Here is a 27,104-nt window from a genome sequence, read left to right as displayed (position 1 = left end):
TGAGCAAGGTGGAGAGGAGCTTCACTGAGCGGCAGCATAGATCTCAGGAGACCCAAAGTGGGTAACTCCTTTCTGCACGCAGGTCATCCCAAGGCGTGTCCAGCTCTCAGCAGAAAGGAGACCCAACCGAAGTGGATAGCTTTCTCCCACAGGCAGGTCATCCCAACATCTGTGCAGCCCTCAGTGGAGAGGAGACCCAGAGTGGGTAGCTCCTATCCGCAGGCAGGTCGTCCCAATGTCCGTGCAGCCCTCAGTGGAGAGGAGACCTGGAGTGGGTGGCCCCTATCCTCAGGCAGCTTGTCCTGATGTCTGTGCAGCCCTCAGTGGGAAGGAGACCTGGAGTCAGTAACTTCTATTGGCAGGCAGATCGTCCTGATGAGTGTACCGTACTAGGCAGAGAGGAGACCCACCATGGATAGCTCCACTCTGCAAGCTGGTTATCCTATTGTCTGCCCAAATCTGGCTGAGTCAGGGGTTTTTTATGGGCTTCAGAGGGGTGGAAATGCATGCTGATTGGTCCATGGGCGGCCATGAGTGGGCCTAGAAAAAGCACTGCAAGTTCTCACGCTGGGCGCCAACTTAACATGGAACTGACAGTCCTGGCCCCAGGCTTCAGGCTTCGCTGGGAACTACCCCTTTTCACCCAGGAGCCTGTCTGACTCCTGCCGCCATCAACCTGCCATCCATGGTGCCTATGGTGCCCAGGCTATTCATGCAGAGGGGTTCCTGCAGGGCCAAACTGAGCTGCCCTCAGCCCCACCTCGGCCTCCCTCCTGTGCTCATCAGTGACCATAGTCTGGAGAGGGCCAAGGTGGCAGGCAGCTGGCATGTTAGTGCTGCCCTGAGCCAGCGCATGCCCAGCCAGGTTGTGACAGTGCCCCGCCTTGGCCATAATTTGCTCTAAAATCAGAGGGCACTGGGAGCTGGGAGAGGCCAGGCAAGGGAACCAAGCACTTTCAAGCCTAAAGGGGCAAGTGGTTTCCAGGGCCCTGAGAGTGCAGGGATGCCCAGGTCTGCAGCCATGGCTGGGCGAATGCAGCTGTGCCCAGAAGCACAGGGCTGCTGCCCCGCCAACTCAAAAAGGGGCATGGCTTCTGCCTGTTCCTGGCTCCCACTGGCTCCATGGAGCATGCAGCCCTGGCTGCACCTCCCCCACTGCAGCTGGCATCATGGCAGTGACCACTCCAGACCGGTTGCCACTGCCATCAGAAGTTTTGAACAAAATTCTGAAAACTTTTGAGACTCCTAATTTCTCTGATTTTACTTGCCTTTTTCCTTGGCATTATATAGAAGAGAGATTAAGAGCCTCATCTTTGCAGTTGGGAAGATGGCCTGAGTTAGATTTCCATCTCAAACAATTAGTAGCTATGGGATTTTGTTATCTAAACCCCAGGTTTCTCAATGTAAAATAGAGATGATAATAATAATAGTGCCATCCTCCAAGGTAGGCTCAATATTAATACCTCACAAGAATTAAGTGGGCTGGTATAATGTACATGTCATAGTGCTTGGCATGGTGAGTATTCAAGGAATGTTAGATGTTTTAATTTTTTTTTTTTTTGAGACGAAGTCTTGCTCTGTCGCCCAGGCTGGGGTGCAGTGGCCGGATCTCAGCTCACTGCAAGCTCCGCCTCCCGGGTTTATGCCATTCTCCTGCCTCAGCCTCCCAAGTAGCTGGGACTACAGGCGCCCGCCACCTCGCCCGGCTAGTTTTTTGTATTTTTAGTAGAGACGAGGTTTCACCGTGTTAGCCAGGATGGTCTCGATCTCCTGACCTCGTGATCCGCCCATCTCAGCCTCCCAAAGTGCTGGGATTACAGGCTTGAGCCACCGTGCCCAGCCAGATGTTTTAATTTTATTATGATTACAATAATAAGTATATTAAGCCCTGATTAGGTCCTTTCACAAATGGGCATAGAAATGGACAATTTTCCTGAGTTAACTGGTTAAAGGAGGGAGAGAGGAGAAAAGAAAAAGGAACTTAGAAAATGTTTCTGAATCTGCAAGAAAGATATACTTCTCTCATTAGGAATTATTTGAATTGCCAGTGGCAAAGGGGGAAAAGGTAGAGATCTAAGTTTGTAGTTTCACCCTGAAAGGAAAGGGGAAGAGGCATTGAGTCAAGCTATACCTCCCCTACCCCAGCCACTAGTTGATTCTTGCCCTTTAATAATAGTCATGATGATTATGATAATAATTGCAGCTATCATTTGTTTCTGTGCATAAGAAGGATCCCTTACTGTGTTCTGAAATGAAGATTCTTGCTTGAGAATTAAAGCAGTGTACTAGGTTATATGGTTTGGCTCTGTGTCCCCATCCATATCTGATCTTGAATTATTCTCCCATAATTCCCGCATGTTGTGGGAGGGGCCTGGTGGGAGATAATTGAATCATGGAGGTGGTTTCCCCCATACTGTTCTTATGGTTGTGAGTAAGTCTCACGGTTTGATATCAAGGTCTCATGGTTTGATAAGGGGAAAGCTGTTTCACTTGGTTCTCATTCTCTCTCTTGCTGCCACCATATGAGATGTGCCTTTCACCTTCCACCATGATTGTGAGGCCTGTCCAGCCATGTGGAATTGTAAGCACAATAATCCTCTTTCTTTTGTAAATTGCACAGTTTCAGGTATGTCTTTATCAGCAGCATGAAAATGCACTATACAGTAGGCCTTTAGTTAGGTGCTGTCTTAGTACGTTTAGTGTTGCTATTAAAGAATACCTGAGGTTGGGTAATTTATAAAGGAAAGTAGTTTATTTCACTCATGTTTATGCAAGCTGTACAAGAAGTGTGGCTCTGGCATCTGGTTGGCTTCTGGCAAGGGCTTTTGTGTTGCATCAAAAAATGGCAGAGAAAGTCTAAGGGGAAGTGGGCACGTGCAAAGAGGGACCTAACGCAAGGGGCATCCTGGCTTTATCACAACTCCCTCTCCTGAGATGTAATCCATTTCCCCAGAATCAATCCAGTCTCATGAGAGTGAGAACTCACTCACTGCCAGGAGAAGAGGCACACAGCCATTCGTGAGAGATCCACTCCCATGACCCAAACACCTCCCACTAGGCCTCACCTCCCACCACCACCACACTGGGGGTAAAAGTCAACATGAGATTTGGGAAGGGAACAAACCATATTCAAGCCACAGCAGGTGTTTTCCTTAAGTTACCTTTAAACTTCACAATAACTCTGTAAGGCAGAGTGTGCTAGTTCCCAAGACTGGGAGACTGAGCCATAGACAGGTTGACATGAAAATAAGTGGCTTCCTTATCCAGGAATGGGGGATTGGCAAAGGGCTTTGAGGTGGCATGGATGGGGATGTAGATATCACTCACCATTGCATCTATATTCATTCATTTCTTCACTTCTTGATTCACAGGCTGTGAAGTTTTATTTCATAGAACTTTATTTGGGGAAAGCTTAAATGTAACTTTTCCTGTAAGTTGAATATTTAGACACAAATAAGCAAATTAATTGCTTTCAGATTTTGGAAGTGGGAAATACTTTTGTTCAGGTAAGCACTTTGCAAGTGTTTTTCCTAATTTTCCTGAATGCTGCTTATTTTGTTAATTTTTATTTATTTATTTATAAGATTAGAGACCAGGTCTCCCTATGTTTCTCAGACTGGGCTCGAACTCCTGGGCTCAAGTGATCCGCTTGCCCTGGCCTCCCAAAGTGCTGGGATTACAGGTGTAAGCCACCACATCTGGACTATTTTTTTAATTTTGTTAGAGCTTCATTTTAATATTTCCTCTTCAGTTGTATTGCTTCAGCCATCTCCCCTCCTTCCTGAAGGATAATTTGATAAAAGTAATAGTTTTTGTTTTGTTTTGTTTTTTGTTGTGTAACATTTGATGCAAACCATTTAACTTCCTCAAATCTCAGTTTGTTTAACTCAAAAATTAGGGGATTAGGTATCTTACAGGTCTCTTAATCAGTGATTTCTGTTGAACCATTCTGTTAATTTTCAAGTAAGGATCTCAATTCAGACAGGAGTTAGATATTCTTTTTATACAGATATGTAGACCTGACTTTGAAAAATTGATTATTACTCTATTAAATTTTCAATGACTTTCATTTATCTCCTTGCTTATTTTTAGATATTTGGTATTGGGATGGGGGTGCATGGGCAATTCTAATTCTAGAAATCTTGCACAGAATAAATTTTTATTATAATGACTGAGGTTTTAAAAATGAAAATTTGAAAAAAAAAACTGCTGTTCTTCATTTCACTCAATGATTCTATTCTCTTTCACTAAGTAATTAAAGATTTTTCTTGCTATTATAAGTTTTTAATTATAAGTCCTGTTCTTTTATTAACAGGAACAACTTTCCATTAACATACTAGTGTTGCTTCAGTGAGTTTAATCTCTGTAAACAGGAACCCCTTACCTTCTTAATATCTTCAAAAATACAGATAAATATAACCAGATCTCTATGTTGAGGTCACCTTTTAATACATTTTAAATTTTTTGTTTAAGAATTCTGCTTTTGAAACAATATGTGGCAAGTGCTGAGTAGTGCTGATTTTTAAAATAGCAGTGAAAGCTACAGCTTTTCGAAGCTTACTCTGTTTCACATACTATATTGAGTTATTATGTCATGGGAGCCCCTAAGGAGCTGGGGTTTGTGTTGTATTGCTGGAGGAGGCAGACAGTAGTATCTTAGTGCACAGCCTGCAGGAATGCTGGATAGATGATTGCTTAAATCTGCCTGCATATATTAAGTGCTTTGAAGGTTTGCTGGGTGGGTGAATTTATCCTGAGGCAGCCCAGAGTCCCTGTAGGGGTTGGTGGTTCTGCTAAAGGAAAAGAACGCTGTGCATCTGCCTTTGCTTCTCACCCAGTGCAGATCAGACTGTAATGAATGTTCAAAGTTTTCTATTGTATTAGGTTTGGAAAAATTCTGTATTAGAGCTGAGACTATTGTTTCAATGTGATTTATGACCGTGGTGGTTAACCAAGAGGTTTTCGTCTTTTCATTTTAGGAGAGCAAAAACTTAATTGTCAGTTTTTTAGGGAGATTGTGGCATAACAACAAAATATCTTTTATACTCGAAGTCACTTTTCCTCAAATTCTACAGGACCATTATTAAATATTCCCTCTATTATATTATGAGACATAAAGGGAGAGGATGACATGTTTAGACTAATTTTTAAACAGAGATTTTTGCCCTAGCCAGTGTAGTAGGGATTGCTAAAGTTTTCTCACAGTACCTGTTCCTTCTTTTTTTTAGTAAAAAGATTCCTGACATTTTTGCTGGATACTTGATCCCCACATTAAAGTTTGCATTTTCCACCTTCTTTTGCAACCTGATGTGACCACATGGCTAAGTTCTAATCAATAGGATATAATCAAAACTCTATATGACTTCTGGAAAGTGACCTTAAAAGGAAGGAGAATGTCTCTTCCTTACTTCTTCCTGTAGGCAGGAGCTCAAACTGTTTTGTTTCGTTTTTCAATTGTGAAATATGCTCAGAACATCCCAAAGTAGAAAGAATTATATAATAAGGCCCAATATACCAGTCCCTCAGTTGCAACAATTAGCAGCTCATGGCTGATCTGGTTTAACTCATACTCTCACCACTACCCTCTCCCTCCCATGCCCATTATATGGAAGCAAATCACAAACATTGTATCATTTTATCCATAAATATTTCCATATGTATCTGGAAAGATGAGAGTTCTTTTGAAAACACAAACCATTATGACATCTTAAAAAAATAATCATAATTCTTTAATGTTATCAAATATCCTGTCAGTGCTCAGATTACCCTGATGGTCTCATAGAGTATCTTTTAAAAAGCAATTCATGCAAAGTTCATACACTGCAATTGTTTGCTGTGTTTCTGTTTTTTTTTTTTTTTTTTTTTTTTTTGAGAGAGTCTCGCCTTGTCACCCAGGCTGGAGTGCAAAGGCGCGATCTCGGCTCACTGCAACTTCTGCCTCCCAGGTTCAAGCAGTTCTGCCCCAGCCTCCTGAGTAGCTGGGATTACAGGTGCATGTCATCACACCTGGCTAGTTTTTTTTATCTTTAGTAGAGACAGGGTTTCACCATTTTGGCTAGGCTGGTCTCAAACTCCTGACCTCGTGATCTGCCTACCTTGGCCTCCCAAAGTGCTGGGATTACAGGCATGAGGCACCGTGCCCAGCCTGCTATGTTCCTTAAATCTCTTTTAATCTATAGATTATCCCTTCCCCCTCTACTGATTGATTGATTGATTGTAATTTATTTGTGGAAATAAACAGTTTATTTGTCTCAGGTCAAAACTGCAGTCTGATTTTGCTGATTGTATCCCTGCGATGCCGTTTAATATGTTGTTTTGTCTCTCTATTCCTCTAAATCAGGAGTTAGATCTAAAGGCTTCATCAGAGTTGGGTTTGATTTTTTTTCTGGCAAGAATACTATATAGATGGTGGTGTTCTGCCAGGAGACACATCTCCAGCAGGAGTTAGTACTGCAGTGTTGAGGTAGAATTTCCTTCCTCAAGGAAACATCAGTTTTTCTCCACGGACTTTCAACTAATTAGATAAAGCCTACTCAGATTATTGAGGAAAATCTCCTGTACTTAAAGTCAACTGACTGTAGATGGTAACTACAGCTACAAAATACTGTCCCAGCAACACCCAGAGTACTGTTTAATTAGATAACTAGGTACTATATAGCCTAACCAAGCTGAAACAAAACATTAATCCTCATAATTGCCAAGCTCCATTTATTAATTAAGGTTTGCAAAATGGTAATATTTTATAATAATACTCTAATTCCTTCATTTATTAGTTGAGACACTGTGAGAAACTTTCCTATCATCATTTATTTCTATAAATGCTTGGTTATTTCCTGATATGTGTTGGGTTTCAAATTAAGTTGATTCTTTAGTATCCTCCAAAGATGAGTAAGGTTTTTGTTTGTTTTTGTTGTTGTTTTGTTTTTCAGTGCTGTACAGCAGTTCCCCCTCATCCTCAGTTTCACTTTTTGTGATTTCAGTTATCCATCATCAACTGAGGTCAGAAAATATGATGTACAATAAAATATTTTGAGAGAAAGAGAAAGGGCACATTCACGTAACTTTTATTATAGTACATTGTTATTGTTCTATTTTATTATTAGCTATTGGGGTTAATCTCTTACTGTGCCTAATTTATAAATTATCATAGGTATGTATATATAGGAAAAAACATAGTATATATAGGGTTCAGTACTATCCACAGCTTCAGGCACACTCTGGAAGTCTTGAGCTGTATTCCCCAGGGATAAGCGGGGATTACTGTATATTCACACATTTATGTATTCTACATGCTTAACATATTTTAATCCATTAACGTTAATATCCTTATTGAGGTTTATAGTCCTATCTTTGGTCAGTTGGCACCTTATTACATTGGCGACTGCCATGATTGTAGCTGTCTTTGGTAGATTCCTAGACTTCTGGAATGACAAGTTATTACAGGTTTGTTTTGTGTATTTCTTATCACAGACCTGGAATCAGCTACTTCTTCCAGGGGCCCTAGTTTTGTTTTTGTTTTGTTTTGTTTTCAGGAATGAGATCACAGCCTGGTTATTAGGGGGTTTTAATGCTCCTGGTTTGGTGATTGTTTCTGGGCCCCTGCTGTTCAGTGGACAGTGCTAGGAAACATTTTTTCATGGTTATTTTAAATAAAAGCCAGTATAATGACACTTCCAATTCATGTTTAGGACCTTGGGAGTTTTCACTTAATCTTATTGATCTTAAATCTTTATCTTTTCTGCAACACTGGAAACCTTGGTTGCCATCAGCGCCATACAAACATTCACTTACTGAAAAGCCACCTCGAACCGTAAGGTAGATCCTGTATATTCAGGGAGGTACAGCAGTAAGATAGAAGTAGTCTGGCTCCCTGACACCCTAGCACCAGCCCTGAGGGATCTGGCCAGGCTTTTTTATGGGAGAAATATTCTTGTGTAAGCCGTTCATATTCCAGCCATCATTTCCTATGTCATGATGACACCTCAAATGAGTGGATAGAAGCTTTGAGCAATCTACCCCAAGATAGAAGGGCTTCATGGATTGCTTCATCTCAGAGTTCTGTGAGGGACCATGAGCAGGTCCATTCACTCACTGAAAAGCCCAGAAGGCTGCCTACCAGCTCCACAGTCATCCTAAATCAGCCAGCGGTGGCCAAAGGTTTTTCACTCTTCTGTCTCCCTCCTTATCAGTTTCTTTTCTGTTCTCCAGATGAATGGAGATACAAGAAAAGGTAAGAATCATTTTTTAAAAGTTAAGATACCTTCATTAGTGTTTTGAAATTCAAATTTTAGACTGTGGGAATGTGATTGGATATGAGGAGATCAGTTAAATCCTAATGCAACAACCCAGGCATGAAATGACGGTAGCTTGGAGTAGGGTGGAGATGGAGAGAAGTAGACAGATTAAGAAATATGTAAGAGATAAAACCAACAGCTCTTGTTGAATGACTAGATTTAAGAGGAAAGAGAGGTGTCCATGTTGGCATCCAGGTTTCTAGCTTGTGTTATTGGAGCATGATGATTTCAGGTACTGTTAGGGAGTATGGAAGGAAACATACTTCAGTTGGAAAACGTGGCTAGTTTGGGGGCATTTTTAATTTGAGATGCCCTTGAGATATCCAGGTAAAGCTCTGTAATAAGCAGTTCTTTTTATATGCTGATTGCCCAGAAGAGACGCCTGAAGATGCAGATTTAGGATTCTTTGAAGAATGGCATGGGAGAGATCACCATGCTAGCCATATTTAACTGCTTGCATTCCTTGAACAGAGCAGTTCTTTTGATATCTCTGTGTCATTGCCCAGCGACGACTCTTTAAAGAGGTCTGACCACTCCTCCAACCTGGACTTAGCTTAGGGGGTCATCTCCGTAAAGCCTTTCCTGAGAATTAACAACTCCCTTCTTTGTATTCCACAGTGTCCTTTATGTGCTTTTAAACCAGAGATTTGCTTTTAACCCAACTCTAAGATGTTTCTTCCTATTCAAAGCCTTCTGATGGATTTTTGATGCACTTAGAATAAAATCCAAACTCTGTTGTGACTTATAAAGCCCTAAAGCACCTGATATCTGCTATCTTTCCAACCTTGTCTTATTCTCCTCTCCCCTTTGCTAGCTTCATATATAATTTAAAAATTTTTGAAAGCCACATTAAAAACATAAAAAGAGACAGGTGAAATTAATGTAAATAAACTTATTTAATCCAACGTATCCAAACTAGTATCATTTCAATATAAAATCAATACAGCATATAAATTATTAATGAGCTATTTTAGATTCCCTTTTTTTCCCCACAAGGAGTGTTTGCAATTGGATGTGTATTTTACACATACAGCACATCACAGTTCTGACTAGCACACTTTTAAGTGCTCAGTAGCTACCTATGACTAGGGTCTACCATATTGGATACCATAGCTGTGATACAAAGAGCTTGTCTGCTTATAGAACATGCCAACCTCATTCTGGTTTTATAGCCTTTGCACTCACTGTTCTCTTTGTGAAGAGTGCTCTTCATTTTTAGACACTCCCCCAGATATCTGTGGCTACTCTGGTCCATTGAGATCTCAGCTCAAGATCACCTCATTGCCAGGTGCAGTGGCTCACGCCTGTAATCCCAGCACTTTGGGAGGCTGAGGCAGGTGGATCACTTGAGGTCAGGAGTTTGAGACCAGCCTGGTCAACATGGCAAAACACTGTCTCTACTAAAAATACAAAAATTAGCCAGGTGTGGTAGTGGGTACCTGTAATCCCAGCTCCTCAGGAGGCAGAAGCAGGAGAATCACATGAACCCGGGAGGTGGAGGTTGCAGTGAGCTGAGATCGCACCACTGCACTCCAGCTTGGGCGACAAGAGCGAAACTCCTTCTCAAAAAGAAAAAAAGAAAAGATCACTTTGTCAATAAGACTTTCCTTAGCCACGCAGTCTGAAGCCCTTCTTGCCCCTCAGCACATTGCCAAGTCAACCCTCATTATTCACAGATTCTGCCTTTACAGATTCATCTGCTCACTAAAATGTATTTGTAACCCCAGAGTCAATACTTATGATGCTTTCCTGGTCTCCTGTGGACATATGCAGAGCAGCGAAAAATTCACCAGACATATATTTTCCCAGCTGAAGTCGAACAAGGCAATGCTCTGCCTTCTTGTTTTAGCTCCCATACTGTAAACAAGTGTCTTTTTCACTATTTAGTACCATGTTCTTTGCATTTCTGTCCTTTTTGTTGGTGATTTTTCTATTTAAGAAAATCCCCAAGTGTAGTTACACTGAAGTGCTGTTCAGTGTTCCTCAGCACAAGAAGGCTGTGATGTATCTTGTGGAGAAAATACGTGTGTGAGATTAACTTTTTTGACCATGAGTTTCATATTAATGAATCAATAATGTATATATTAAATAAGGTGTCTTTAAACAGAAACACAAATATAAACAAAGTGATGTATGGATTGGTTGATAAAAATGTTGGGACCAGAGGCTCATAGGAACCTAGCCTTATAATTCCCTCTAGGAACAATGGTTTAGTATTTGCTAATTCAGTGTTCACAGTGATTTTATAGAAATTAATCATCATCAATATAGAACTCTACTTTTATTGTACTTTATCTGAAATAAACTTGGTTCATTCATTTACTTACCTATTGTCTGAGTCCCCCAACTGAGCTTCAGGAGAGCAGGGACCTTATGTCCTTGGGTTCACTATTACATCTTCCATGCCTGACATGACAGATGTTCAATACATTTTGCTAAGTGAGTGAACAAATGGGTGGATGAATAATAAAAATGTGAGCCAATATTTAACATTTCCTTTGAGTTCTAAGCTAGGTGATAAAAGGAAATCTTAATTTAAACATATTTGAAATATTTTATTATTTTTTTTTTGAGATGAAGCCTCTCTGTCACCCAGGCTGGAGTGCAGCTATATGATCTCGACTCACTGCAAGCTCTACCTCTTAGGTTCAAGCAATTCTCATGCCTCAGTTTCTCAGTAGCTGGGATTACAGGTGTGCACCACCACACATGGCTAATTTTTTTTGTATTTTTAATACAGATGAGGTTTTGCCATGTTGACCAGACTGGTCTTGAACTCCTGGCCTCAACTGATCCACCCACCTCAGCCTCCCAAATTGTTGGGATTACAGGTGTTAGCCACCATCCCCAGCTGAAATATTTTTAAAATGTTTAAATACACTCATATTTGGGGGTGCCTTAAAAATACAGTAATTTTTTCACAGCTGTTAGTTTTAAACAATTAGTTTATCTCAACACTAATTCTCTTTACTGGTAATTTGAGAAAGCATTTTTTCAGTGAGTTTTTAATTGCTTGCCCTAGAACATAAGTACTTTGTTCTTTTTATTATCTCTTCCTATGTGTGTGTGTGTGTGTTTTAAATAGCCTTTTTATTAGTTCTGTAAAGTATCCTTAATTTTTCTCTTTCTACTAGCATTAGGTAGAGACCGTGTTTACACGAAACATCACATCAAAAACATTTGGTTTTTCATGATTTCAGCATATTCCTTAAGTTATATATTCTTGCAGATGTGGCTCTTTGATTTTGATTTTTTCAATTTTTTCTTTTTTTTTTTGAGCCAGGATCTTACTCTGTTGCCCAAGCTAGAATACAGTGGCATGATCATGGCTCACTGCAGCTTAGAACTCCTGGGCTTAAGCAGTCCTACCGCCTCATCCTTCTCAGTAGCTAGGACTACAGATGTATGCCACTATGCTTGGCTGTTTTAAAAGTTTTTGTATATTAGGGGGTCTCACTATGTTACCTGGGTTGGTCTTAAATTTCTGGCCTCAAGTGATCCTCCTGCCTCAGCCTCTCAAAGTGCTGGGATTACATTTGTGAGCCATTATGCCCAGCCAGCTGTGACTTAAAATAATTTTTTTATTTTGGAAAATTTCAAACACACACAAAAGTGTAAAGATAACAATAGTATAATGAATGTGTATTTATCATGTGACCTTTACTAAAAAGCCAGTTTTAAGAAAGCTTTATCTTGATCTGATAGAATAAAATGCCCCTAAGAGGGTTGTTCTTTGGTGTAACCTTGGTCTGGAAGGTTCAGAAATGCAGAAGTCCACTGGAGGGTGTGAGGCATTTATTGTTAGTTCCTGATGGCCTCTTCTGTCCTAGAAGAGGGGCTTCGAAGAGGGAGAGAAGGCTGACTTAAAGCTGAAAGAAAGTTGTCTGGTCTTCTTCACGTTTACAAATAAAATGAGAAAGAAGCTCTTAGAATAGAGTCTGGATTGTGATTCTGAGTTCTTTAAGACTGGAAATTATAATTTACTCCATATTTTTGTTTAGTTTTGTTGTCGTTTTCATTATTATTGTTGCCTTTATAATTGTCTTATTTGTTTTCTCAAGTCTTTAGCAACAAATCCTGTGAAATCAAAAGAACTTGTCTTCAAGAACATCAAAGACAGAAGGAGCCACTCTTCTTTCTTTGTTGCTTGGAAAGAGGATCAACTCCAAGAATAGAGAGGGTGGTGGCAGCATTAGAGAACAAGCCTGGAGTCTTGCTGCAGGGAAGGAAGCGGGGGCTGGGCCCAGAGGACCTGGCAGGTCAGGTCGCAGCTGCCAAAACGGGGCTTTGGAACCAGTGCTGAGCTGGATTCTCCCCTCCCTTTGCTGTCCCTGACTATATTTCCTAATGCTCTTCACCTGTGCTCTGTCGCTCCTTATTGTCTGGTCTCCATCCTCACTTTTAACTCCCAACACTGCCATTTCAAGCAGTGTAAAAAGCATGTCCAAGATCTCATCACAAAATCTAAAGACTTTCCCTCATTTATTTTTAGCTAATTTCTCACTTTGTAATAAATAACTTTCCAGGATCCGAGTCAGTGGGCCCTTAGGAGCAGCTTCTTGGAGAGGGCTCGCCTCTCCCTACTCCTCCGTTACTGAGACTACCTTTGTGTCTCCCCCTCCTCTCTTTCCTCCCCTTCTCCCTCTTTCTCCTTTTCCCTCTTTCTCTTCTCCTCTTTGCCCTCACCATTTGCCCTCTCTCTCCACGTTCTGGGCCACATTCTTGTTTTTCGCCTTCCCTGCCTGCTGGTGTGCAGCACATACACTACGGCTGTGTTAAACTACATTCTGGAGCCCTGTTGTCTCTCACCTGAGAGAGGCATGCTTTTTATGTGCTTGTATTAGTCAGGGTTCTCTAGAGGGACAGAACTAATAGGATAGATGAGTCACACGCATCTGCGTGAAGAGACCACCAAACAGGCTTTGTGTGAGCAACAAGGCTGTTTATTTCACCTGGGTGCAGGCAGGCTGCGTTTGAAGAGTCAGCAAAGGGTGGTGGGATTAGCATTCGTTCTTAAAGGTTTTGGGATAGGCAGTGGAGTTAGGAGTAATGTTTTGTAGGCAGTGGGTGGATCTCACAAAGTACATTCTCAAGGGTGGGGAGAATTACAAAGAACCTTCTTAAGGGTGGGGGAGATTACAAAGAACCTTCTTAAGGGTGGGGGAGATTACAAAGTACGTTGATCAGTTAGGGTGGGGCAGAAACCCCACGATGGTGGACTGTCATCAGCTAAGGCTGTTTTCACTTCTTTTGTGGATCTTCAGTTGCTTCAGGCCATCTGGATGTATAAGTGCAGGTCACAGGGGATATGATGGCTTAGCTTGGGCTCAGAGGCCTGACATTCTTGTCTTCTTATATTAATAAGAAAAGCAAAACAAAATAGTGGTGAAGTGTTGGAACGGGGAAGATTTTGGGGGTGGTATGGAGAGATAATGGGTGATGTTTCTCAGGGCTGCTTTGAGCGGGATTGGGGCGGTGTGGGAACTTACAGTGGGAGAGATTCAACTGAAGACAGATTTTGGGGTACGGGGTGATATTGTGGGGTTGTTAGAAGGAGCATTTGTCATATAGCATTATTGGTGATGGCCTGGATGCAGTTTTGTATGAATTGAGAAACTAAACGAAAGACACAAGGTCCGAATAAAAGAAGGAGAAAAATAGGTATTAAAGGACTAAGAATTGGGAGGACATTCAATTAGAGAGTGTCCAAGGGGGTTCAATGTTATTGTTTGCTTGGTTGGCAAGTTTTTGGGCTCTATTCTTGAGTTTTTTCATGTTGTCATATACCAGGCCAGATTGATATAGGTAAAAACAACACCCTTCATTTAAAAATATACAGAGTCCTCCTTTTTCAGCAGTGAGTAAATCGAGGCCTGGGCGGTTCTGGAGGACAACTGCAGCTAAAGAGTCAACCTGGGCTTGGAGAAGAGAGAAAGTTTGGGATGTGTCTGCAATGCTAGCAGAGAAGTCATTAGAGAGGCTGCGGAATGTTGTGACAGAGGTTGAGATGCCTGCTATTCCAGTTCCAAGTGCAGTAGTGGAGGCAGCAAGCCCTAGACTTACAAGTAAAGGGATTAGTGGGATGACTCTTTTGTCGTGTTGGTGTCATGAGTGGGACAGGCAGTTGTTCATTCCCATCTGTGAACTGGATTTTGGGGGTAAGGAAGACTAGAGTACATGTGCCTGTCCAGTTGGCAGGAAGGCACATGTAGGTGGAAGAGCGACATAAAAAGAAGAGACCTTGTGTCAGGCAGAACTGGAAATGTAAAGTGAAAAGGTGAGAGGGTATACTGAGAGGAGTCCTGCACCCAAAATCCTAGAGATCCAGCGAGGGCAGCAGTCATTAGAGGTTGTAATGGGGATTGATGGTGCAACTGCATAGAGGGAGGGGTTTGGTTTTCATGGTGTATGAGAAAGCGCATAGTGTCTACAAGTAACCTTTCACTGCTATTCATGGGTCTGGGTATAAGCACGCAAGAGGAGGGGCTAGGAAGAGATTCAGACGAGCAGCGGGAGGGTAGCCAAGGATGGAGTGAGATGCAGGGTAGGTGTCTTCCTAAACAATAGTGACTGCCAATGTTTTTGAGTTTGTCAGTAATGATAGAGGGCTTATCAGTAATGCGAAGTTGGAATGCTCCCATCTGTTTGGTAATGTATATGTCTGGGTTCTGGAGATAAAGAGTAAAGGAACATTTGGACAGTGGAAGGTTGCCTAAAGGGATTCCAGTAGGCTGTTGTCGGGAGATGCATAAAGGAACAGGGAATAAGAATAGTTGTTTGTGTGGTTAGGGGTCCAAATATGGTGGGGGGTGGAACTGACATAAGGAGAAAGGTGCCATAAGTAGATGCAGAGAAGTGTGGCAGCTTGTTGGTGTGAAATGTCTGGGGAGTTCTCATCAAATCTGTCTAGAATGTAAAGAAGTTCCTCAGGTGGGTAAAGATGAGGGCTATTAAAGAAAGTTCTGAGGTGCAGGGAGACGGGAGAGGTAGCCCAGTCGGCCTATAGAGCGGGGATGGCTGTGTAAGAGCAGGAAGAAAGGGAAATGCAAAACCAACAATTCTTTGCTAGAGAAGGATTGGAGGCAGTGAGGATAGAGTGGGTGAGATTGATAGTATGCTGGAGGTAACTAGGGAGAGGTAGAGAGTGGCATAAGAATGGGAATGAGAATAAGAGTGAGTATAAAAGTAAAGAATAGAACTTCATCAGGGTGGAAGTATTGGAGGGTGCCTTGTCAGCAAAGATCATCTGTCCACTCCAAGAGGGAGTCAAGAGTGGTAGTTTGGGGATAGCCCCAGGAGATATCAGCTGTGATGTCTTGGAGAAACAATGTAAACTGGCAGTGTAAACGAGCAGGTCATTTATGAGTTGTTGAGAATGGTGAATAGGAGTATGACTAGACAGAAGATAGTAGGGATGACAAGTTTTTGGGGCACAGTCCAAGTAGTGGGGGTGACTGTGTAAAGCCCTGTTGCAAAGAGTAGGCTAAGGATGGATAGACCTAATAGAATGAAGGGATGTATTAGGCTCATAAGGGTTATTATTGTTCTTCAGAAATGCCAGTGAGTTTAAGGGAAGTAGGGGAGAGTACTTGCAACTTCCAGGAGGAAGAGGAGATATCAGGCTGACTGGCTGATGGACACAACTTTTTTCTGGAACGGTTAACCCAATGGGGAGGGTCCTGCAGGCAGACGGTGGTTGAGGTACTGTAGATGACTAAGTAGGGTCCAGTCCATTGAGGTTGTAGTTTGAGGGGTCAGATTCTTAATAAGAACTGATCATCCAGCTAGGGTGTTTTCATATGGCTGGGAGTCTGGAGTAGGCAAGAGAAGATTACCAGCCCAGTGAATTTCCTGTCTAGGCTGCTGGAGGACTGGAAGATAGTCACCTAGAGGGCTGGTGTCTGGGATGAGGTTGGGGCTGAGTAAGAAAGTGCATCCATGTAAAAGTTCAAATGGACTGTACCCTGTAGCATCTCAAGGACAGGCTCTAATTCTGAGAAGGGAACGAGATAAAAGTACTGTCCAGTCCTTTTTAAGTTGAAGGCTGAACTTGATGAGGTGTGTCTTTAAAAGACCATTAGTCTGCTCTACCTTTCCTGAAGATTAAGGGTGGTAAGGGGTATGAAGGTTCCACTGAATACCAAGAGCCTGAGAAACTGCTTGGGTGATTTGACTAATAAAGGCCAGTCTGTTAATTGGACTGTATAGAGGTGGGAAGGCCATACTGAGGAATTATGTCTGACAGAAGGGAATAAATGACTGCAGTGGCCTTCTCAGACCCTGTGTAAAAGTCCTCTATCCATCCAGTGAAAGTGTTTACCCAGACCAAGAGGTATTTTTAGTTTCCTGACTTGAGGCATGTGAGTCAAATCAATTTGACAGTCCTGCGCGGGGGCAAATCCCTGAGCTTGATGTGTAGGGAAGGGAGGGGGCCTGAACAATCCCTGAGGAGTAGTAGAATAGCACATGGAACACTGAGAAGTGATTTCCTTAAGGACAGATTTCCACAATGTAAAGGAAATGAGAGGTTCTAAGAGGCGGGCTAGTGGCTTGTAACCTACATGGAAGAGGTTATGAAATGACAATAGAATAGAATGGGCCTGTGAGGCTGGAAGGAGATATCTTCCTTGATCCAAGAACCACTTGCCTTGTGTGGGAAGAGATCGATAGGTGGAAGTTTCAGTGGGAGAGTAGGTGGGAGTGACCAATGAGAAGGAGAAAAACTGGCCATAAGGGACCGAAGTTGGAATGGTAGCTGCTTCTTTAGCTGCCTTATCAGCATAAGCATTGCCCTGAGCGATGGGATCTGATGCCTTTTGGTGGCCCTTGAAATGTATGACTCCAGCTTCCCTTGAAAGTAAAGCAGCCTTGAGAAGAATTTTTATTAAAGAGGCATTAATGATGGAGGACCCTTGCCTAGTGAGGAAACCTCTTTCAGCCCATATAACAGCATGGTGGTGCAGGATATGGAAGGCATATTTAGAGTCAGTATAAATATTGATGCGTAATTCCTTTGCAAGAGTGAGGGCTCAAGTTAAGGCAATGAATTCAGCTTGCTGAGAGGTAGTGGAGGGGGGCAGAGCGGGAGCCTCAATGATAGATGTGGGAGATACTATAGCATAGCCTGCCTTTGCTGGTGAGTGGCGATTAGGCCTGGTGGAACTGCCATCAATAAACTAGGTGTGATTAGGGTGAGGAACAGGAAAGAAGGAAATATAGGGAAATGGAGTGAATGCCAGGTGTATCAGAGAGATACAGTCATGGGGGTCAGGTGTGGTATAAGGAATAATGTGGGAGGCTGGCTTGAAGTCCAGACTAGGAACAATGGTAACTGTGGGAGACTCAACAAAGAGTGAGCATAGCTGAAGGAGCCGGGGGGCAGAAAGTATATGTGTCAGGTGTGAGGAAGAAAATAGATTTTGGAAGTTATGAGAACTGTAGAGAGTGAGTTGAGCATAGTTTGTGATTTTGAGGGCCTCTAAAAGTATTAGAGTGGGGGCAGCCATCGCACAGAGACATGATGGCCAGCCTAAAACAGTAAGGTCAAGTTGTTTGGACAAAAAGTCTACAGAGCGCGGTCCCAGTCCTTGTGTAAGAATTCCAACTGCATAGCCCTGCACTTCAGCTGTGTATAATGAAAATGGTTGGGATGAGTTAGTGTGGGAGCAGTCTCTAAAGCTGTCTTCAAGGAATGGAACGAGGAGTGGGGAAAGGATTTAGGATCTTTGGGGTCAGCTAGGTTTCCTTTTGTGAGTTTATATAATGGTTTTGTTGGGATGGCAAAACCAGGTATCCAAAGGCAAAAGTATCCAACCATTCCCAGGAAGGAAAGGAGTTGTTGTTTTGTAGAAGGGATTGGGGTTTGAGAGATCAGTCGGACATGATTGGCAGGGAGAGCATGTGTGTTTTTATGAAGAATTACGCCAAGGAGGTAACAGATGGAGAAGAAATTTGAGCTTTGGAGGGGCATACCTGATATCGCTTGGAGAATAAACATTGAAGGAGCAGGAGAGTGTCTTGTTGAGAAGATTCAAAGGAGGGGCGCTACAAAGTAGAAAGTCATCAATATATTGAGTAAGGTGAGAAGCGGAGGGGTGGAAAGAAAGTAAATCATGAGAAAGAGCTTGGCTGAAGTAATGAGGGCTGTCCCTGAAGCCTTGCGGCAGCACAGCCCAGGTCAGCTGCTGGGAGTGATGGGTGTCAGGGTCAGTCCAGGTAAAAGCAAAGAGAGGCTGGGATGAGGGTTGTAGGGTAATAGTGAAAAAAGCATCTTTAAGATCAAGAACGGAATAGTGAGTTATGGAGGAAGGTATTGAGGACAAAAGAGTGTATGGGTTGGGCACCACAGGGTGGATAGACGAAACAATTTGGTTGATAAGGTGCAGATCCTGAACTAACCTGTAAGACTTGTCCGGTTTTTGAACAGGTAAAATGGGAGAATTGTAAGGAGAGTTTATATGTTTTAGAAGCCCATGCTGTAGCAGGTGAGTGGTAACAGGCTTTAATCCCCTTAAAGTCTGTTGTGGGATGGAATACTGGCATTGAGTGGGGTAAGGGTGATTAGGTTTTAATGGGATAGTAATGGGCGTGTGATCCATTGCCAGGGAGGCAGTGGAGGTGTCCCATACTTGTGGGTTAAGGTGGGGGCATACGAGAGGAAGACGTGAAGGAGGCTTGGGGTTGGGAAGAAGGGTGGTAATGAGATGTGGCTGTAGTCCAGGAATAATCAGGAAAGTAGATAATTTGATTAAAATGTCTCAGCCTAATAAGGGAACTGGGCAGGTGGGGATAACTAAAAAGGAGTGCATAAAATAATGTTGTCCAAGTTGGCACCAGAGTGGTGGAGTTTTAAGGGGTTTTGAAGCTTGGCCATCCATACCCACAATAGTTATGGGGGCAAGGGAAACAGGCCCTTGAAAAGAAGGTAATGTGGAGTGGGTACCCCCATGTCGATTAAATAGGGATGGACTTACCCTCCACTGTAAGAGTTATCTGAAGCTTGGCATCAGTGATGGTCCAGGGGGCTTCCGAGGCCAGTGGGCAGCATCAGTCTTCAGCTGCTAAGCTGAGGAGATCTGGGAAGCACTCTGCCAAGGAACGTTGGGTTTGGGCTCCAGGGGCTTTAGGAGCAGCGGCGATGTGGATCGGACAGTCCGAACTCCAGTGGAAGCCCGCACAGACAGGACATGGCTTAGGAGGAATCCTGGGCTGTGGGCATTCTGATACCCAGTGGCCAGGCTTTTGGCATTTGAAGAAAGGTCCATGAGGATGTTTTGAAGGAGCCCCTGGGAGCTGTGGCTTGGATGTTCTGAAGTTTTTGAATGCTGGAGACATGGTTGTGGGTTGTCTTACAGCAGAAGCAAGTAGCTGTAATTCAGAGATGTGTTGCTGTCTGGCTACCTCCTCTCTATTATTGTGCACCCTGAAGGCGAGGTTGATTAATTCCTGTTGTGGGGTGTGAGGGCCGGATTCCAATTTTTGAAGCTTTTTTCTAATATCAGGAGCTGACTGGGTGATAAAATGCATATTAAGAATAAGGCAGCCTTCTGGCCCCTCCCGGTCTAGGGCAATAAAGCGTCTAAGGGTTGCTGCTAAGTGGGCCATGAACTGGGCTGGGTTTTCGTCTTTACCTTGGGTAGTTTCTTTAAGTTTGTCATAATTAACGACTTTGTAAGCTGCCTTTTTAAGCCCTTCAACTAGGCAGGAAACCATATAATCTTGCCTAGCTATACCTGGGGAATCTGCCTGATAGTTCCATTGGGGATCTTCTTGGGAACTGCTCTAATGACTTCCTGGAGGTCTGGCTCATGAAGCCGGCGGTTATCAGCGTGAGACTGGGCTAGAGAAAAAACTTTCCCGTTCATCTGGGGAGAGGGTAGAAGTTAGGATGACATTTAAATCACTCCAGGTTAAATTGTAGGACAGAATTAGATATCGGAACTCCTGTATATGTTTAGTGGGATCTGATGAGAAAGAGCCTAAACGCTGGCTGATTTGGGAAAGGTCTAATAGAGAAAAAGGTACACGTACACTGACTATGCCTTCAGCTCCAGCCACTAAGAGGAAATTGTTGGGCAGGTTGGGGAGAGCTAGTCGCAGGACGAAACTGTAAACCGGACAGGGTGTGGGGAGGGGGGTAATAGAAAGGTTATAGGGTGGGGGAGCAGAGGCTAAATAAGAGTTGGAGCCTGATTCAGCCTAGCTGGGAGTGACCTGAGGAGGAGCAGTCTGGGGAGGAGGTGAGAGATCAGATGGTTCAGTAGAAAAGGAAGATTCACAAGACTCAGCAATACTTGGGGTTGGGACTGAAGGGACAGGCGGGAGGGAAAGAAGGAGGATTTGGGACGAGTTGCATTGGAAACAGAGACTAGGGAGGGAACGAAGTGTGAAAAATGTCTGGACGTAAGGCACCTCAGACCATCTGCCCATTTTTCGACAAAAATTATCTAGGTCTCGTAGGATGGAGAAATCAAAAGTGTCATTTTTTGGCCATTTATAACCATTGTCGTGTTTGTATTGGGGCCAAGTGGTGTTGCAGAAGAAAATAAGATGCTTAGATTTTAGGTCAGGCGAGAGTTGAAGAGGTTTTAAGTTCTTGAGAACACAGGCTAAGGGAGAAGAAGGAGGAATGAAGGGTGGAAGGTTGCCCATAGTGAAGGAGGCAAGTTTAAAGAGAAGGGTAGAGACACGAAGAAGCGGGGTGGGGAGCAGCCCCGAGCTGCAATGTGGGTGAGCAACCAAAGCAGGAGTTCCCACAATTGACTTGCCACCAAGGGGATGTGGGTGAATGACCAAGGCAGGTGTCCCTGCAGTGATCAGACACCAAGGGAAGACTGTCTTCCCCAGTCCGTGACCGGCGCCAGAGTTTTGGGTCCACAGATAAAATGTGTCTTCTTTGTCTCCTCTACTAGAGAGGAAAAACAATGGGAATTGGAAGGACAGGGAGATTGAAAGGTAGCGAGAGAGGCTGGAGAAGAGAGTGAAAAGACCGCTTACCCGATTTGAAACTGGTGAGATGTTCCTTGGGGTGGTTGGTCTGAGGACCCGAGGTCATAGGTGGATCTCTTCACAGAGTGAGGGTGAGGACAGGGGGCTGGTCTCCCGAAGGAGTCCCTCTGACCCGAGTCTTCAGCACCAAATGTCACACACGTCCATGTGAAGAGACCACCAAACAGGCTCTGTGTGAGCAACAAGGCTGTTTATTTCACCTGGGTGTAAGTGGACTTAGTCCGAAAAGAGAGTCAGCAAAGGGTGGTGGGATTATCATTAGTTCTTATAGGTTTTGGGATAGGCAGTGGAGTTAGGAGCAATGTTTTGCAGGTAGTGGGTGGATCTCACAAAGTACATTTTCAAGGGTGGGGAGAATTACAAAGAACCTTCTTAAGGCTGGGGGAGATTATAAAGTACATTGATCACTTAGGGTGGGGAAGAAACGAATCACAATGGTGGAATATCATCAGCTAAGGCTGTTTTCACTTCTTTTGTGGATCTTCAGTTGGCCGTCTGGATGTATAAGTGTAGGTCACAGGGGATATGATGGCTTAGCTTGGGCTCAGAGGCCTGACAAAAAATAGGGAAACTGACAGTACCGAGAACCCCTGACAAATCACTGGGTGTAAGTCAAAGAGTCCAAAATCTGAAGAACTTGGAGTTCAATGTTCGAGGGCAGGAAACATCCAACATGGGAGGAAGATGAAGGCCAGAAGACTCAACAGGTCAAGTCCTTCCAAGTTCTGCCTGCTTTATTCCTACTCTGCTGACAACTGATTAGATGGTGCCTACCCAGATTAAGGGAGAATCTGCATCTCCCAGTCCACTGTCTTAAATGTTTATCTCCTTTGACAACACCCTCACAGACACACCCAAGAAAAATACTTTGCATCCTTCAATCCAATCAAGTTGACACTCAATATTAACCATCACAATGCTCTTCCTCTGCTGGAAGCCATCTCTTCTTCCTGCTCTCCCACATCCTTGCTTTGTTGGCTTCCTCCAGAAAGGCTTCCCTGATGCCCAAGACTGGGGTGGGAATCCCTCCTGTGTGCTCCCATGGCACCCTTATTTTTTGCCCCCCATCATAGCACTTACTAAAACTGTATTATCCATTTTCTTATCTGTGTTTCTTTTACTAGATTCCAAGCTCCTCAAGGGCAGGGACTGTTTTGATTAGCATATTTCTCTAAGGTTTTGTGTAATTCTTGGCATAAAATCAGCACTCAGTAAATAATTTATTTTGGGGCCGGGCGCGGTGGCTCAAGCCTGTAATCCCAGCACTTTGGGAGGCCGAGACGGGCGGATCACGAGGTCAGGAGATCGAGACCATCCTGGCTAACACAGTGAAACCCCGTCTCTACTAAAAAATACAAAAAAAAAAACTAGCCGGGCGAGGTGGCAGGCGCCTGTAGTCCCAGCTACTCGGGAGGCTGAGGCAGGAGAATGGCGTAAACCCGGGAGGTGGAGCTTGCAGTGAGCTGAGATCCGGTCTCTGCACTCCAGCCTGGGCGGCAGAGCGAGACTCTGTCTCAAAATAATAATAATAATAATAATAATAATAATAATAATAATTTATTTTGTATGAATGAATAAGCATAGCTGAATCTGGCTATCTCTAATTCTTTGTTGTGATCACTGGAAAAAATGGATGCAAAATGCCCAGCAAGGATCCTGGAAAAATAGACATTTCATAAATGGTAGCTGTCATGGTGGTGTCGCTCCTCACCATTCCCATGGGACTCCTCATAGTTGCTCATGGTTGTACTCTTTGGATGTATGCCTTGCTTGTGATAGGTAATGTATATGACTGAATTGAATATGTGTTTAATATATTAAGTAGGCAGGGTACGTGATTTTCCTTCTGTGTCCATGTTTAGAATAAAGGTGATGATTATCTAGAGAACATATTTATTTTCCATGGAGCATTAAATTTGTCTGTTTTTTTTTTTTTAGGCACAAATGCATTTTATAATGATAATGTTTTTGAGACAATCCAAGTATTCCGTTGTCTTGTAGGTGATAACTTGCTATTGGACTTTACTTTTTAAAATATTACCCAATATCTGTAACCTGGAGTTTGAAAGAATTCATTAAAATGTTCACAGTTTGAAAGAGAAACTTGCTGACACATTTGTTTGCCTTGCCTCCGACGTGCCTTGTTTTCTTTGTATTTTGTGTCCTGTCTCTGCAGCAGCATCTCCCTCTCAGCAGCACTGTTGAAAGAAGACAGCATGTCAGTGTCATCTCCTGAAATCAAATGTGAGACTTCTATAGTCACCAGAAGTTCCTTTGGCAGTTGTTTCATTTTTGAGAGTAGTTGGAAGAAAGCAGTTTTAGAAACACAAAAGATTGAGAAAGGTAACTTTATTGTTATTATTTTCTTTAAGAAAATAGAAATAGTGCCTTGAATTTACATGTATTTTTTTCATCAGGCAAGAGACATTTTCTGTGACATTTATATAAGAATTATATCTTAAGTTGATGAAAATGAAAAATGGAAGCGGCCGGGCGCGGTGGCTCAAGCCTGTAATCCCAGCACTTTGGGAGGCCGAGACGGGCGGATCACGAGGTCAGGAGATCGAGACCATCCTGGCTAACACGGTGAAACCCCGTCTCTACTAAAAAATACAAAAAACTAGCCGGGCGAGGTAGCGGGCGCCTGTAGTCCCAGCTATTCGGGAGGCTGAGGCAGGAGAATGGCGTAAACCCCGGAGGCGGAGTTTGCAGTGAGCTGAGATCCGGCCACTGCACTCCAGCCCGGGTGACAGAGCGAGACTCCGTCTCAAAAAAAAAAAAAAAAAAAAAAAAAGAAAAATGGAAGCAAACTAAAATTGATTTAATTAATGTAATTCTGTGACTCATGATGGAAACAAATTGTAAAGAGCTGCATTTCTTCTTTTTAAACTCAAATTTGTCTGAAAGAACTGCATTTCTTAATATCCATTGCAGTACTGTCTTTGTTGAATCGCACTCCATTTTATAAATGACATTTTCCTTAAAATAACTCAAGGTGATTTTTATATTTTAAGACATCCAAATCTTTAACAATGCTTTTATATATTAATAATTCTAACCAAAGCCAGGCACAGTGGCTTAGCCTGTAATCTGAGTACTTTGGGAGGCCAAGGCAGGTGGATCGCTTGAGCCCAGGAGTTAGAGGACAGCCTGGGCAACATGGTGATACTCCATCTCTACAAAAAACACAAAAATTAGCTGAACATGTTGGTGCGCGCCTGTGGTCCCAGCTACTCAGAGGCTGAGGGTAGGAGGATCACCTGAGCCTGGGGAGGGTGAGGCTGCAGTGAGCCATGATCATGCCACTATACTTCAGTCTGGGCAACAGAGTAACACCCTGTCTGAAAAAAAAAAAAAAAAATTCTAACCAAAACTTTATTTTTGAGTGAGTAATGTGGAGAGTATCTTAAATCCCATAGTTGCTCAATGAAGACTAGTTTGAGAACTTTTGACATGTAGATGAATATATTAATAGTTATTCCCCCTTACTTTCAAGTTAATGATATTTTCTTGTTTATTCTGAATTTGCTTCCACCTTTATTAATGGAGAAATAATTCTTTTTTTTTTTTTTTCTTGAGATGGAGTCTAGCGTTGTCACCAGGCTAGAGTGCAGTGGTGCGATCTTGGCTCACTGCAACCTCTGCCTCCCGGGTTCAAGTGATTCTCCTGCCTCAGCCTCCTGAGCAGCAAGGATTACAGGCACGTGCTGCCATGCCCAGCACGTTTTTGTATTTTTAGTAGAGATGGGTTTTCACCATGTTGGCCAGGATGGTCTTGATCTCCTGATCTTGTGCTCCACCCACCTCGGCCTCCCAAAGTGCTGGGATTATAGGCGTAAGCCACCACGCCCAGCCAGTCATTCTTGAAAATAGTAAAATGCAAACTACTCAATGATTTGTCCCTCTTTGGCTTTGAATGTGTTGCTATATATTTTTTTCAACTTTCTTACCACGTTCCCATTAAAGGTACTCAGACAACAGTTTATCCACCCTTCTACTCCCCAAATCTAATAGACGAAAAGAGAGTCTATATGCTTTTTGACCAAGAGAAACTATTTTTTCCAAAAGAGGAAAAAATCAAAAGTTAGAAAATAACATTTTGAACATTCAATATAATAATTTTAGTCCCATTGAATATCATTGTTGTTGCTGTATTACATTTACTTTGTAGAGAATATTTTTTTAAAAAAATTCACTATGTTTAGTTCAAAGAACACCCAAACCTTTAACCTCTTAATCTCCTTTTTCTTTTCATTTAATGCCTTGAAAATTTTAAAAAATAATTTGACCATCTCTCTGTGCAATGGATATGTGAGGCTAGTAGAAGAAACAATCTTGGTGCTTCAATGTTATGGTTTACAGATTTGGTCTGGAATTTTGTGGACATAAAATGAAAATCAGTGCCTCAAGTAGAATTCTTTGACTCTCATTGCTAGCTCAGATGATCATGTGTTTACACCTCTTATTTACATAAAAGCAGGAAAATGGAAAGACTCTAAGTGCTAGATAATATCAGACTCTTGAAAGTGCCTTTTATTTCAGTGTGAAGGTATCTAATATTCTGGGCATTCTAACTAAATAAAATAATGAAGGCAGAGGATAGTGATGACTGTGGAAGATCTGTGAAGCTGTTCTTTTTCTTTATTCTACTCTTGGCCTCTTAATCGACTCCTTCTTGCAGTCCCTATAGTCAGGATGTAGAATGAAAGCCATTCTCCTGGGAAAGAAGCTAGATAAATTACAGTTGCTTAATTTTCTTTACTAAATAACTGATTTTGTGTATTTTATTATGTATTTTAGTATGTAGTAAAACAAGTAGTATACATTTAATCAAGATGATTCTTATATATTTTTAACCAGAATATACCACAGCATTTGGTCTAGGAGAGCTCAAAGAATGTATCAAAATGCCATATTTACCAGGACTACAAAGTTACCAAAAAAGTGTAAGTTCAACTCCACTAGAGATTCCTAAAAGACTGCCACCTGCTGATGCCGAGGTGTCTGCAATCAGGGAGATCATTGCTATTTAATTATCATTTGTTGAATGTGTATTTGTAGTAATACTGCTGAATGTAGAGGTTTTTCTGGCCAGTGAATTGAATTCATTTTTGCCGGTTTTTGTGTTTTTTTTTTTTTTTTACATAAAGGATTTAATTTTTTAAATCGAAGCCATTTTATTCAGTTTGACAACTCGGTGCTTTTCTGTTTTCGGGTGTTGTTACCAGAAAAGATTTAAGGCTTCTTTTTTCTTTTCTTTTCTTTTTTTGGACAGTCCTGCTCTCTAGCCAGGCTGGAGTGCAGTGGTATGATCTCGGCTCACTGCATCCTCTGCCTCCCGGATTCCAGTGTTCTCCTGCCTCAGCCTCCTGAGTAGCTGGGATTACAGGCGCCCACCACCATGTCCGGCTAATTTTTGTATTTTTAGTAGAGATGGGGTATCACCAAGTTGGCCAGGATGGTCTTGATCTCTTGACCTCGTGATCCACCTGCCTTGGCTTCCCAAAGTGCTGGGATTACAGGCGTGAGCCACGGCACCTGGCCCCGATTTAAGGGCATTTAAAAAAATCTTGGCCGGGCGCGGTGGCTCAAGCCTGTAATCCCAGCACTTTGGGAGGCCGAGACGGGCGGATCACGAGGTCAGGAGATCGAGACCATCCTGGCTAACACGGTGAAACCCCCGTCTCTACTAAAAAAAAAAATACAAAAAACTAGCCGGGCGAGGTGGCGGGCGCCTGTAGTCCCAGCTACTCCGGAGGCTGAGGCAGGAGAATGGCGTGAACCTGGGAGGCGGAGCTTGCA

The 27,104-nt window shown here is 42.8% G+C and overlaps 1 protein-coding gene across 2 annotated transcripts in view; it reads left to right on the top strand.

Annotated features, from left to right (window-relative positions):
- CUNH8orf89 (chromosome unknown C8orf89 homolog) overlaps window positions 1-27,104 on the top strand; it is a 59,490-nt gene that overhangs the window by 19,699 nt on the left and 12,687 nt on the right. The window contains exons 2-3 of one of the 2 annotated variants that reach the window (XM_033203582.1): window positions 23,479-23,645; window positions 26,163-26,316. In XM_033203582.1, coding sequence (XP_033059473.1) covers window positions 23,479-23,645; window positions 26,163-26,316 — 321 coding nt within the window. The remainder of the gene's footprint in view (window positions 1-23,478; window positions 23,646-26,162; window positions 26,317-27,104) is intronic. The other variant, XM_033203583.1, reaches the window with a different exon arrangement.

This window comes from Trachypithecus francoisi, unplaced genomic scaffold (assembly GCF_009764315.1).
Source record: "Trachypithecus francoisi isolate TF-2019V2 unplaced genomic scaffold, Tfra_2.0 Lachesis_group7, whole genome shotgun sequence".
NCBI classification, from domain to species: domain Eukaryota; kingdom Metazoa; phylum Chordata; class Mammalia; order Primates; family Cercopithecidae; genus Trachypithecus; species Trachypithecus francoisi.
Note: the sequence above shows the minus strand (reverse complement) of the source record. Positions and strands in the feature narration are given on the sequence as shown.